Source organism: Rhinichthys klamathensis, unplaced genomic scaffold, assembly GCF_029890125.1.
Source record: "Rhinichthys klamathensis goyatoka isolate OS25496 unplaced genomic scaffold, OSU_Roscu_1.1 h1tg000093l_1, whole genome shotgun sequence".
NCBI classification, from domain to species: Eukaryota; Metazoa; Chordata; class Actinopteri; order Cypriniformes; family Leuciscidae; genus Rhinichthys; species Rhinichthys klamathensis.
The window spans coordinates 424,755-439,729 of record NW_026606632.1 but is presented as its reverse complement, the minus strand read 5'-3'; the positions used below and the strand labels follow the sequence as shown (position 1 = coordinate 439,729).

The window sequence follows — 14,975 nt, the reverse complement described above, 5'->3', positions numbered from 1 at the left end:
TAGAAAAATCCTAGATGACTAGCTATTCTACCACTGTTGGTCTGAAATCAATTTTGTGAAGTAACGCTTAACGTCAGGCAATAAGTATGAGATATATTTGCAGGAACATGGTACGAATTTTTTTTTAATTTGGTAGATGGACTGTAACCATATAAACAGAGATTGTGTGTCTTATATAACATATGTGTCACTCAATAATAAATGACATTTTATTCCTATCTCTCCCGAATCTTTACTCTCACCTTTGTTGTTGGAGATGCCGTAGTCGAAGCCCTGAGCTCCCGAGCTGCCCATGCCCCTGTTAAACGCCTGAACTGAGAATGGGCTGGGAGGAGGGGTCTGGGCTCCATGCTCTAAAACAGCTTGCTCTGTTCCAGAGAGAGGGAAAAAAAGCATTAATAACTAAAAGCCACCAGTATTTAACTCTTGGTTTACGTGTGCTGTCTTGTTAGTGCACCACATTATTGATTTCCAGAATATACCTAAATGCGAACTGAATGTAATGTTTTTGAACATTGTTAATTGCAATTTAATGAAAATGTATTATAGTTTAAAGGTATATTCAATGCAGTTAACTGAACTTTAGAGTGCTTTTCTGAACCACTTACGTAGGACTGAAGTATATCGTATGTTGCTTTCGGGCAGAAACTCCATATTTTGTCATTTTTATTTTTTTCATAAATCATTAGTACTGGTCACCCTTTACGCCTGCCTGTGGGTTTTGCAAATATTTAACCAATTAAAAGTATTAAAAAGAGCTTGTGATTAAACCTCGTGACTCCATTGGATCCTTAAACTGTCAGTCAAACCTCATAAGTCATAACTCCACCCTGCCTTAATATTGAAAGAAGTGCCGCACACAGTTTGGCCCGTCTCTGCTTGCTTGTAATGCATGGGTAAATAAAGAACTAGTTGTTTGAATAAGTACAGAATTTTCTTTTACTTAGAAAACAATATATATATATATATATATATATATATATATATATATATATATACTGTATATATATATATATATAAAGGCTAATGTTTTAGTCACAGCCTGTGTGTAGCATTTCATCTTTTATAACATGAGATTTGGGCCAAATGACAGACAAAACTGAGCGCCCACATAGAATACAATAAACTTGATAATATGTAATGAAAAAGTAACATGATGTACTTACTGCCTTAGATGCGAATGTTTTGATGACGGAAAAAACACGTTCGACCGATATTCACTGGTTTAAAACCTTGTAACTCCATTTGAGCTTGCTTTCGATAAAATGTTCATAAAATAATGACAAAAGCAAGTTTCTGACTACATATATAGCCACAACATCAACTTTGACAACACAGTGTTACATTATTTAAAAAACACATTTGTTTTTCTATTTTCCTAAAAAGTAGGGATTTTGGACTCGCAAGGATTATGCCCGACATGATATATTTCATAAATGCTTCTATTGTCTTTGAAATATTAAACGTGTACTTCTGAATGTACTGACAAACATTTATTGTGAATTAAAATATACCTCGATGCATTTTCTATTGAAACTTGTATGTCATGTATTTAAATACAATTGTAATTGCACATTTGCAATGATGAAGTTGCAATTTAGTACATTTAAAATATATAAATTGTGTCCGATAGCACTAGTTAAACTGATAGTTCTTTACATGCGCTTTAGTATGATAGTCAACTCATCAAAATAAGTGTACTTCTTTAAAGCATGATAAAAGAAAGGATGATTCAAAAAGTTATTTTAAAGTCAAATTTATTTGACATTTTAAAGTGCACTTTTGAAAAGTAATACTTAAAAGTATACTTAAAACATGTCATAAAAGTGTATTCTTATTAAATACACTTTTAAATGACCTTTCATTTAATTAATATTATATTATCTGCATATATAAATATGCTTTTAAGATCTGAAGAACACTTCTTGTATACAATTAAACACACTTTTTTTTTCCACAAAGGATGCCGTGACAAAGACTGAGAGACAAAGAGTTTGTTTGCGTTACCTTCCTCATGACGCAGGTACTGGTTTCCCCCTCGGTCTCGGGTCAGAGACCAGGCCTCACCCTCATCACTCTCACAGAACTCCACCACACTGTTCTTATCCAGCTGAACCCAGGTGCCCTCCGAGTTAATCACCTGATACAGACACAGCTTTATTTACCTCCTCTCTTATACACACACACGGCACCACATCAATCCAGAGGAGCAAGACAAACTCAGTGGCAGTTCTAAAATTAAGCGCATTTAGAAAAGTGAAAACAATTATATGATGCACCATTCAATTCTCAAGATTTATGAAATGAAACCACTTTGAACAAAGACACTGTTTTAAATTTGACTTGACATTCGTGAGCAGAACAGCAGTATTTGTGCAAGTTGGGAGGCTCATAGGCAACAACTTTAAGAGAGCATTTGAAGACAGCATGACACACCACAACCTCTACCGAGAGAAGAAAGAGGCAAAGACCAGCCCTTCCATGATCAGACATGGAGACTATTCAAATGCCATAAAAGACAGGTGTTTACCAGGGTTGTGCGCCATTCAGAATTCCCATTCAATTCTTGAATTTGAATTGAGGCAGCATACAGAATGCAGAACTGTAATTCGAATTTGAATTTAAGGAAGTAGAAATATGATGAAAAGAAAATTCAAAGAAAATTCATACAAGTAATCGAACAAAAATGTATTATATTATTAGTATTATTATTATATTATTAGTATAATAGTATTATTATTAAATGAATATTAGGACCTCCAATTCATTTGCCTATAATTTAATAATGACATCACATAACCACACTTGAGACATCGACACGTGCGTATGAGGAGTCCTCAATGAAAATGTTTTTAAAACAGACTACAAAACTCCCACATTTAAAATGAATTGGAAGGTGATCTATACACAAATTGCCAAGAGTGCCTGTTATAAAAGACACACATCATTCTTATAAAGTTGTTGTTTGAGCCAAGATGAAAACTGCATCGTTGTTCGTCAGCATAGCACATTAACAAAACCTTTAATGACACTAATAACAAAAAACAACAATACAATAACAAATTATTAATAATAATATCCCTAAAATTATATAAGCCTAATAACAGTTTTAAGGTCTGAACACAGCACAAATCAGTTATCTTTGAAAATCAAAAGCACATCTGTAACCGCATGAGAGGATAATGTGTGTCCATAAATCTCCCGCTGACATGTTGAAATACTCTTCAGTTTTTAATGCTTTATTTAATATCACAACAGACATAATAAAATTGAATACTCTCGAGTCAGATACAGGAATGGTTAGTCTATGTTTTTACCTCACTACCAGGAAATAACTTATCATCATATATAAAACAAAGTAATTAAATAAGCAAATTAATGAGTAAAGTAATAAGCAAATAAATGATAAAAATAAGTAAGCCCCGCCCACCGTACGATAATATCGTGTATCGCAGATCTCACAGGCTGACCATAGGACGATATGAAAATGGAGCATATCGGCCAACACTAGTATGAATTACACAAAGATGCTAGTAAAACAAATAACATATTGGCTATTTTGAGAAACAGTACACAATATTAATAATGTTTAAAGTGCTATCTATAGAAATATACACTTCCCGGCAAAAAAAAGAGGTCGGTTTGGATTTAAATAAACAAATACTTGAGTCTATGACTGGATCATTATTATATATTAAATCGGAAATTGCACTTCCTCTGCAGCACACCTTTCCTGCGGTGTACCACAGGGATCCATTTTAGCCCCAACATTATTTTCCTTATATCTGTTACCATTGGGTTCTATTTTTTCTAAACACGGAGTATCATTTCATTTATACGCTGATGACACTCAGTTGTATTTCCCATTTAAGCGAAACAACTCAAGCTCTCTAGAAGTTCTACTTGCATGCTTTCAGGAAGTGAAGCTTTGGCTGGCACAAAACTTTCTGGCTCTAAATGAGAACAAAACTGAAGTAATGCTGTTTGGATCCTTGTGATCGCTATGATTCCGGTATTCTAGATCTTGACGAGTTAAACCCTCGTGTTACATCAACTGCAAAAAATCTAGGTTTTGTGTTTGACTCAGGCCTTAAGTTTGATCAGCAAATAAACTCTGTCGTTAAAACCTGTTTTTTCCACCTTCGTCGTCTTGCAAGAGTTAAATCCTTTCTCTCTCCAAAGAATTTTGAAATAGTGATTCATGCTTTTATCACCTCACGAATCGACTACTGTAATTCACTTTATATTGGAACTAACCAATCATCCATTGGACGCCTTCAACTAGTACAAAACGCTGCTGCCAGACTGTTGACAGGTAGTCGTAAGTTCGATCATATCACTCCGATCTTAACTTCCCTAAACTGGATACCAGTCAAACAGAGAATTGAGTTTAAAATTCTAGTTTTTGTTTTTAAATCACTACATGGCCTGGCACCAGGCTACTTATCTGATCTAATACACTTCCATAACCCACCGAGATTACTTAGGTCTAGTAACCTCGGATTGCTCGCAGTGCATAGATCAAAACTGAAACATCGGGGTGACCGTGCCTTTGCAGTTGCAGGCCCCAAATTATGGAATAACCTACCACTTTCAATTAGAACAGTTACGTCATTTGCCACCTTTAAATCCAAGCTCAAAAAACACTTTCTTAATGTGGATCCTTAATGTACTCTCCTATGAATTATATTAATTCTTCTATTCTTTTTATGTTTGTAATTGTATCTATTGCTCGTGCTATCCTTATTATGTTGTATTACCTTTGCTCTGATTACTCTGTCCTGTTCAGCACTTTGGTCAACCATGGGTTGTTTTTAAATGTGCTTTACAAATAAAGAAAGAAAGAAGAAAGATATATATTCTAGCATGTTATATGTTTGGCAACCGTTCTTCTAACCCTAATAGATGGAGTGTGTAGCTTCTCATTTCTTAATCATGTAGGAAGACAGATTATGGCCATATTCCAGGATGACAATGTCAAGATTCATCATGCTCAAATTGTGAATGAATGGTTGTGAGGAAGCATGAAGAATCATTTTCACACATTAATTGGGAGTCCTCTGAGTCCTAGACCTAGAAATAAATGATGTGATGTTATTTCCATCAAGGGGTGCATTCATTTTTTGTCAAGATCTTGTACTGACAATGCACGAGTCGAGCACTCTGTAAAGTCTCTTCCAGCACATCCCAAAGACTTTCAATGAATTTAAGGTCTGGACTCAAATTATGGCCATGATCTGTCTTCCTACATGGTTGTTTAAGAAATGAAAAGCTACAAACTCCATCAATCAGTGTTAGAAGAACTGATGCCAAACATATAACATGCTAGAAACATAATAATCACTGCAATAATGATCCAATCATAGTTTATTTCCCTATTTAAATCAGATCAGTGACTTTTTTTTTTGGCCATGCAGTGTATAATAATTTAATGAATATAGTATTATATAATATCCCAGGGTCTTCAAAATGGAATACAGTGGCATAACTACTACTAAAAAATGGTATTATTTATGTTTTGTTTAAACTGACTCATTTAACTCCTCAGTTGTGTGACTGTGTTGAATTTCTTTGAACTGCAATTCAGTAAATTCTTCTTCCTAATATCATTACAATGCAAATTCCAGTTCTACATCCTGTGGGTCACAGTAAATGCAATTCATATTCACATTCCCGAATCGAAAGGGAACCCATTCTTAATTCTGAATTTTGCTCAACCCTGGTGTTTACAGAGTGGAAATTATGAGATGACTTCAGTTTTTGTTGTAATTCACATGCTTCCTGCCATCATTGTTAATAGGTCATTTATTAATTATCGCATCACACAGATTTTCCTGCAGAGCATGCCAGATTACACTGTACTGTTACTGTGCAAAAGCTGAAGCCATGCTTGGTGGTTCTTGAAAGGGGCTTTGATAATGTGAACAGAACAATAACACACCCACACACCAGAGCCATAGCATGTATGGCCTCTATCAAAAGAAGTTACACAAAGGGATCTATAATTGTCTAAAGAAAAATGAAGAATTTGTGTTACAGAAACTGCAGAACTAGCAAGAAATCTGGCTAATTAGTCATTTATTGGCAGCCACAGTAACACAGTTGGGAGTCCATACCTCGCCTACCGCCTTGACTTTGTTCCCCAGAACTAACATTCCAATGGGGATACCTCTAAGGTTTGGGCAGCTTCTGATGTTGTGACCCGAAGGTCCGGTCTTCACTACCTTATAAAGACCCGGTCCACCACCCTGGCCTGCGCCCATGTCTCGTACGGTGGCGTCATGAGAAGGGTGGCCACTGGTCTCCTTTCCATAATCATCCAAATTTGACCTGCCCTCCTGTAAAACCAAAGGACACCAGTTAATTTAAGTTTGAAAGTATGTTATACATCGTAAAATTATGTCCTCAAAATATTTCGTTCCATCTAATTTCTTAAGTCTTCGTTTTAGGGTCAATGACAAATAAGGATGTCCGATATGAAAAGAAAAACCCTTTCAAAGATCTAGTTTAACAGTCCATAGAAATGTCTTTGCAGTAAAACTGGCCCACATTTTTTGAAAACAGTTAATACAATTTTCAACATCTTTAGTTGTTGTTAAAGAATTAACCTTTATGACTTTAAGACTATGATTGCAGGACAGTTACACAACCTTGACATTTTTTTCCCCACAATAATATCTTAATATCAAAAAGTGAAAATAATCTTTTTAAAAGCAGCGTATTCATGCCACTGTTAATGCATTTTTGAATATAATTTATTCAAGAATACATTTACAACTAAATTCATGCAGACAATAGTGACATCAAGTGACATCACTGACATTAAACATAATTTGCTGCCAGGATGAAGTACCTGCTTACATCAGCAATACATAGACCTGTCAATTGTGCTTCTACATACAAAAATAAGACAGTCTTTACAAATATCATGTTATCCTAATTGTAACTTGTAACTAATTTTAGATTGTTGTGGGATGACATTTAGGCCTTGCCCACACGGACACGGGTATTTTTATAACCGGAGTTTTTCCTACAGCGTTTAAAAAAAAAATCCCGTCCACACATGCTCGGTCTCCGTCTACATGAAAACGCAAAAACACGCTATCAAGCGCGGTCAAGAGCATGCCACGCCAGCAGGCGGTGATATAACCCTTAACCGTAAAGCCACGTTGGCCAATCAGAAGCGCAAATCTGACGTCAAACACAGCGGATAACAGCGCACACTCTGACGTCGCAAGGCAAAAACCCCGGTTTCACTGTCTACACGACAACACTGTAACCGGCGTTTCTGAAAATCCTCACCTTGGCAGGGGTTTTCAAAAATGTTCGGTTTCAGTGCGTTTTCGTGTGGACGAACGGCCGAACCGCGTAAAAAAAGTCACGGTTATAAAAATACCCGTGTCCGTGTGGACAGGGCCTTACATTTATTAATTTAGCAGGATGAATATTATAACAGATTAATTTTGAGTTATTGATTTTGCATTTGTGTGAGAGAGAAAAAACAAAACAAAAACACATGCATTCAGGTATTCTGCTTTTATTAAAGGAATAGTTCGCCCAAAAGTTCAAATTCTGTCACTATTATTATAAATTGTTATTTTTACCATGGACCACAAAAGGAGAATTTCCAATAAATTCTTCCATATATGGTTTGGCGTCATTAACATCAACAGCAACTTATTTGTATGAATAATTTTTGGGGCTTGAAAGATGTGGTCATTGTAGAATCCACCTTCTGTTTTCCATGGAAAACAACATACACGTTTGGAAGGACATTAAGCAGAGTAAATAATGACAACATTTTAATTTGAGTAAACTATTCCTTTAAATCCTCATGCAACTGACTTTGTTTGTTTCAACTGTGAACAACTACATGAAAACGCAAAAAAGCTTTACCCAAGGTTAACATAAATGTAATGTAAATGATCATTAGGTACTGGAAACTTTGTGCATACAAGGAAAAGATGATAAAACATATTTTGTGTCGCTCACTATTTACACAATTAAACATGCAACTATGATGATGCTCCAATACTACATGTACAAATCACAATCTGAAACATCTCGAAATCATGAGAAACACTGGTGAAAAGCAAAGCAGCAGCCAAGCTACAACACACCTCATCTTCTGACAACTCACCTGGGGAAAACAAGATAAGGTCGTCCAAGACAAAAAGTCGATATCCCTGACTCCTTGGCTAGCGCTAAAGATATTCTGAGCAACAGATTATAAGCAAGTCAAAACACGGTTGGGGATTAGCTTCAATCAGAAACGCAGACGGTATGGTTTGTCTTTTTTTGGAAGAGATGGATTTGTTATAGTGACAGTTTGTTTGGGTGTATTTTATGCCTTTCGAATTTTCTTCACGATACAGTAAGAGAAGAATTTGAAGGTTGAGAAGAAGGTCTAGCAAAATGAAACAATCCTAAACCTAGAATTCTGGGATCTTCTGAAGATTATGACTGAGAATTTTGCAACAAAATTCAAAAATCACATCAAAATACAGCAAATGAAAAATAAATCACAAGAAATATGAAGATTGATAATCTTCCAAAAAAGATTGGTGGTGTGTCATGCTGTTCACACTGGGACCCTTGATGATATTTTCACATCCAGAGGTAATTATGCTCTCACAATCATGGCCCAAATTTTAGGCCTTCAGTTCGGAAAACGGCTTGTTTCATGGCAGAACCTCATCAAAAGTTGCGGGACCCAGACAGCTAAAAATTTTAAAAGATCAGCCACTTTCAAACCAATTGTTGAAAAGGTTTCAGGGCCATTGAGCACATTTATAAGCAAATTAATCTTCATCTGTATACATCTTCATCTTTTTTACAAATTGGCTATATGAAGAGGTTAAAGCTTTCATTGAGCTCATACTTATATACTGTCATGACCAGGAAACAGCAAAGCTTTGTTCACTGATATTCAGTATCACACAAGAGCTATTTTTCACACCACATATGATGAACAACAACACAGTAGGGCTGCACAATTAAATGAATAGATTATAATAATGGCTGACGCAACAAGCGAATCATGAAGTGTCGATTACAGCATTCGCTGCATTTGTTTGCGCATTTGGGAATCTATAGGCCTGTTAGAAATCACAATCAGTTCTAATGAGCACATTTTTAAGCAGTGTTTTGTTTCATTTCTATTATGAAAAAGAAAGCTGTAGAAACATCACCTGACTCTCAAAAAATAAACAAACAAAAAAGCAGTGGAGGCAAAGCGAAAAGCATCGTGACATGTTGAGCTGCTCACTTACAATATAGATCAGGGATGGGCAACTTCGTTCCGCTGTTCTGTAGAGTTTAGCCCAACCCTAATCAAACACACCCGAACAAGCTAATCAATCGCTGCGTCCAAAATCGCATACTGTCCAAGTATGTACTACATTTGAATTCGCACTTCGCGACCGTTAAAAAAGCTTGTTCTATATAGTATGAATAATCCAGACGTACTACATCCGCCATGATGTTACGGTCATGTGACCAACCAGCGTCAGTTGCGTCGCTTCACCGCCATTCATAAATCCTCTCCCATGGCTTCATGGGATAGTAAAGTGTCCAGCGAATGCGCACTTCAGAATCTCGCCGTAAATGTAACACTTGTATAATTAAGTGGTAATTACTAGTAGGAAGTAGTAGGTCACTATGCATTGATTCTACTATGCATTCGGACATACTACTCTGTTGGCGTCCTGTTTTTAACATATTATATAGTATTTGATTTCGGACGCATAATATGTCAAGAAAGCTACAAGTAGGTGAGTTTTTTTTCTTCTTTTTTCAAGGTTAGAGCTAAACTCTGCAACATACCACAGAACAAGTTTTGACACCAAAACTAGAACACTCCTGTTAAGGCTGAAATACACTACACGACTTTTGCAAAGGTATTTGCCCTGATTTGTAGTCTGGAAGAGTCGACGCTAGTTGCCGAAAGTCAGGGCCATTCTGCAGATTTTGGACATTCGTAGGTGACATATTTAGCAGAAAATCACATAGTTAATGTTAGCTTCACACTACAATTCCATCCAGTTGGAGGATGTCAAACATGTTTAATATTTTGAACAAATTTCAAAACACATTGTTTTCATATTTGCGAGTTTGTGTTCGAAACGCTTAGTGATGCCGTCTGTGTGTTAATATAGTGTTTTAAAATCTGTTCAGATTTGAAAAGTTCTTTAGTGCATTCCAGCCTTTATAATAAACAAGGTGTAGATGTGGTGAGAATTTCATTACCGGTATTTACAAGGAATGTCATATTTTAAAATGAACACTATTAATTGGAGTAAATAACAATAGGTTACTGTCGTAACCCCGGTTCTCTGAAACATCGAGTGGAGAGATCCACCTATGGGAAGGGCATCCGTACCTGACCTCTGCAGAAGCATCCAATTGCACCAAGTCTGGCTAACAGACAGAAGCGCGCAGCCAATGCCAGGTGAGGCCACACCCCCTTACCTACGGGCATTTCACAGCTGGGCGCGCTGCTATTCCTCAGTCAGTATATTCGCTTCTCGTGCGGCAAGCGGGGCAAGGCTGGTGGATCTCTCCACTCGATGTTTCAGAGAACCGGGGTTACGACAGTAACCTATTGTTCTCTTTCATCATCTCGTTTCGAGATCCACCTATGGGAGAGACATGGACAGCTCCCCGATTGCCCAATACACTCACAGTGAGGTTCTGAAGGCCAGAGAAGGACGGTCACCTCAGAGAGGCGGTGCCTGACACGTCCCACAAACATGACCCTGCAAGTTTTCCGCCACGCTAACTGCTGTGGACAAGCAGGGCATGAAACATGCATGAGACACATACATGATAATGGCCCCCGCACCACCAATGCACATAGCTAAACCCAAGAAGGAATGCGAATGCTTGGTGACAGGAATGAACATGGCCAGCCGGCCCATTCACTCCTCGTTGGTTAACCAAACGGGGCTGTGGGAAAGGGCTAAGAGGACCCTACCCCTAGGACCGAGTGTGCCACCGAAGTTCTGGTGACATCCAACCGGTAGTAACGCTCAAAGGTATGAGGAGAGGCCCAGCTGGCCGCGGAGCAGATGTCCTGCAGTGGCACTCCCCTGAACAAAGCCCAAGAGGCGGCTAAGCCCCTTGTGGAATGAGCTCTGATGCCCCTTGGGGCTGCACTCCCTTTGCTTCATAAGCCATAGTATAGCGTCCACAAGCCAATGTGAGAGGCATTGCTTTGAAATGGGACTCCCCTTGTGCAGGGGAGCCCTAGAAACAAAGAGCTGGTCGCTCTTGCGGAAAGCACTGGTCCTGGTCATTATGCTTGCAGAGCACGGACGGGACACAGAGCATTCAGCCCCTGATCCTCCGGGGAGGCAAAGGGTGGAGGGTGAAAAGCGGATAGCTCCAAAACCTCCGACGTGAACGCAGGGAAGCATTTCGGCATGAAGGCCGGGTTAGGCTTAAGGAAAACCTTATCTCCACTTAGGGAGAATTTGGCGCACGAGGGGTGAACCGAGAGTGCATGTAGCTCACTGACCCGTTTAGCAGATGCCAAGGCCGAGAGCAAAGCTGTCTTGAGGGACAGCAGCTTAAGGGAAATACTCCCCAGAGGCTCAAAAGGATACAGAGACCGCGCTTCCAGCACCATGGAGAGGTCCCACTCTGGGACAGATTCAACAGATCTCCTGATGACCAGCAAAGAGCGGCGTGCACCCTCCATAAATCTGCGGGTTAGAGGGTGCTGCCTGACGGTGGAGCCCCAAAACCCACATGACAGGCTGAAATCGCAGCCAGGTAGACCTTAATAGTGGAAAAGGACCTGCCTCTTTCCATGAGGTCTTGCAGGAAACACAAAATATCAGGCACCGAGCACTGATAAGATGTGAAACCACGCCCATCATACCACCCTTCGAACACTTGCCACTCACAGCCATATAGGGATCGCGCGGAAACGGCCCTGGCCTTCTGAGTAGTGGCGATTACACGCGGCGGGAGCCCCAGTGCATTTTGGTTTGTCCTCTCACGGGCCAGGCCCAGAGAGCCACCCTGTCCGGGTGGGGGTGGTAAATCTCCCCGTTGGCTTGGGACAGTATGTCCGTGCGAGGGGGGAGGCGCCATGGCTCGGCTTATAACAGAGGGATTATCTCTGCCAGCCATGGGGCTTTGGGCCACCTGGGTGCTATTAGAGTGAGAGACAGGCCGTGCTCTCTCACCCTGGCCAGAGTGAAAATTATCAGGCACAGGGGAGGAAAAGCATACAACAGCACTTTGGGCCATGGGTGGGCCAGTGCGTCTGCCCCGAGGCAGGGAAGGTTCTTCTGTCCTTTAGCGAGAAGAACATAGGACAATGGTGATTTTCGCGCGAGGCGAAAAGATCTACGGCTGCCTGTCCCATCTCATCCATAACCTCTCCACTATCTGCGGGTGAAGACGCCAATCCCCGTGGATTGGGTTTCCCCTCGATAGCAGATCCGCGCCTCTGTTCCGAATGCCCGGGACATGAGTCACGCGTAATGACAGAAAAACCTGTCTGCTCCACACCAAAAGCCTGTAAGCTAGAGCGTGGAGTTTTGACGAGCGCATGCCACCCTGACGGTTGATATAAGCCACTACCGTGGTATTATCGCACCGTACTAGAACAGGATGTCCCTGCAGGCAAGGCAGAAAATTATTCAGAGCTTTCCAAATAGTAAAAGCTCTAAATAGTTAATGTGCGCTGAACGTAGTCTGCTCAGCCACAGACCGTTCACCGTTCTGCCTTCCTGGGTGGTTCCCCAGCCTGTTAAGGACGCATCTGTCGTCAAAACTTTTCGCATCGTACCGTCCCGAGGGGGGGTTCCCCGTGCGTAAAAGTTCTCGCTCACCCAATGGCGCAAGGCCGCCGAGCAGGCGCGCGTCATCGTTACCGAGCGGCAGAGATCGCAAATCGGGCTGAAATGTAGTGTACAAAACCCATTTCGTGAACGTTCTCATTCTCAGGAGACCAATGGCACAACTTGGATAGATGAAGCCATGAGATCCTGCAGCCTGAGGCATGTGCGATATTGTACTCTCGCCCCTTCACTGAACTGAGACAGACAGTCCATCAGCGAGCGAACGCGCTCTTGAGAGAGACGCGCTCGCATGGAGACTGAGTTCAATTCCAAGCCCAGGAAAATGACATTCTGACTGGGAGTCAGATTGTTTTTGCTCGCATTCACCTTGAACCCGAGGGATGTGATGTGCGCGAGCACCCGGCCGGTGTCCAGCGACACCTTCTCCTTTGATTTGGCTATGATGAGCCAGTAAGTCAGAATTCTCAGCCCTGATAGTCTCAGGGGCGCCACGCCCACCTCCACACACAGACAGAAAGTTCGGGGACTCAAATTGCACCCGAACGGAAGAACTGTGAATTCGTAACAAACGCCTTGGTAGGCGAAACGAAGATATTTCCTGTGTGGAGGGTAGATGCTTATGTGAAAGAAAGCATCTTTCAGATCGACTGATGTGAACCAGTCGTTCTGCTTTATGGCACAGGCGAGAGAGGCTTGTGTCACATTCTGAAATTGAATTTCCTCAAATGTTTGTTCAACACTCGAAGGTCCAATATAGGGCGGGGGGGCGCCACGCCTTTTGGAACATGAAAATACCAGGAATAAAAACCATGGTTTATCAGATTGGGTGGCACCATCTGAATCGCTCCCTTGTTAGGAGGGAGGAAATTTCCTCTTTCAGAATGTGTGAGGCGTTTTCTTCTGTGTGAGAAGAGAGAACGCCGTTGAAATGCGGAGGTTTTATTGCAAACTGCAGCTTGTAACCCTGGGTTACAGTACGCAAAAACCCACTCGGGCGCTGAAACGGCTTGCCAAGCCGCTTTGTGACTCGCGAGCGCCCCCGCTCGGGCCGGAGCGGAGCTGTATGGGCCCAGCTGGTTCATTTGTGATGCAAAGGCGCCATCTAGTGGGAACACTAGAGGCAACATGCAGGGGTTTGGAGGGATTTCCTCTCTCTGCAGTGAGAAGTTTTCTTTGCGGAGAGAGGTCTTCTCTCCAAAACGAATTCATTTGATTCGTAGCTTTGTGTGTTTTGTGTTGGGCAAACACTGGGGCCAAAGCCTTTATTGACAGAGTGAGGGAAACATAGTGTGGTGTCCACTGTACTGAACTTTCCCTCACAAGGTGTCCCCAAAAGCTGGAAAAACACATATCTCCTGAACACATGAACTGGGCAGTCTCAAGTGCAGGCAGAAAAATAATATCCGCGGAGAGAGATACTCTCTCTGTAACGGATTTATTTAATGCGTTTTTTTTTTTTTTTTTTTTTTTTTTTTTTTTAAGTGTTATTTAGTTATGTGTGTGTTTTGTGTTGGGGAACACAGGGGCCTTACACACACAACGTCCACTAAAAAAACATCGGCTGGACAGCCGCAACTGAGCTGTGTGAGCCCAGTTGGTTGATTTATGAGGCAATGGCGACCTCTTGTGGACGGACTCAGGGCGACATGCATGGGATCAGAGAGATTTGCTCTCTATGTTGCCGCTGGCAGATATATAAATCTGCACGAATTCATTTGATTCGTTTATTAAATGTGTTGTTTAGTAATGTGTGTGTTTGTGTTGGGAAACACTGGGGCCGAAGCCTTTAATAACTGGGTGAGGGGAACCAAGTGCGTGCGGTGTGGTAACACTGCTATGTACTTTTCCTCACGACAGCCCCCTCCCCCGTAACTTGTTGTTGTGGGGGGGAGGGGGACACACACACACAACGTCCACTAACATACGGGCTGGGCAGCCACGCGAGGGGATTAACCGACCGTAGGTGGGAGACCCTGTTAGTTAACGTTACTCCCAATGGTCGAACAACAGGCAGGCCGCTTGCGTTCGGGACCGCCTTCCTCGGAAGGCATACATTGAAAACCTCAACACGTAATCGTAACAAATCAAGGCCCGTGAGACCGTGTTAACAGTCTAGCGGGACGCTCCGGCCGTTCAGACTGGGCGGTGGTCCCAGCGTTT

The 14,975-nt window shown here is 41.1% G+C and overlaps 1 protein-coding gene across 16 annotated transcripts in view; it reads right to left on the bottom strand.

Moving 5' to 3' along the window:
- mycbp2 (MYC binding protein 2) overlaps positions 1-14,975 on the bottom strand; it is a 138,456-nt gene that overhangs the window by 25,474 nt on the left and 98,007 nt on the right. For 7 of the 16 annotated variants that reach the window (XM_056252195.1, XM_056252198.1, XM_056252202.1 and 4 more), the window contains 4 exons: positions 8,141-8,215; positions 6,117-6,338; positions 2,008-2,140; positions 243-368 (listed from right to left, as the gene is read on the bottom strand). In XM_056252195.1, the coding sequence (XP_056108170.1) occupies positions 243-368; positions 2,008-2,140; positions 6,117-6,338; positions 8,141-8,215 (556 nt within the window). The remainder of the gene's footprint in view (positions 1-242; positions 369-2,007; positions 2,141-6,116; positions 6,339-8,140; positions 8,216-14,975) is intronic. The other 9 variants (XM_056252197.1, XM_056252204.1, XM_056252209.1 and 6 more) reach the window with 4 other exon arrangements.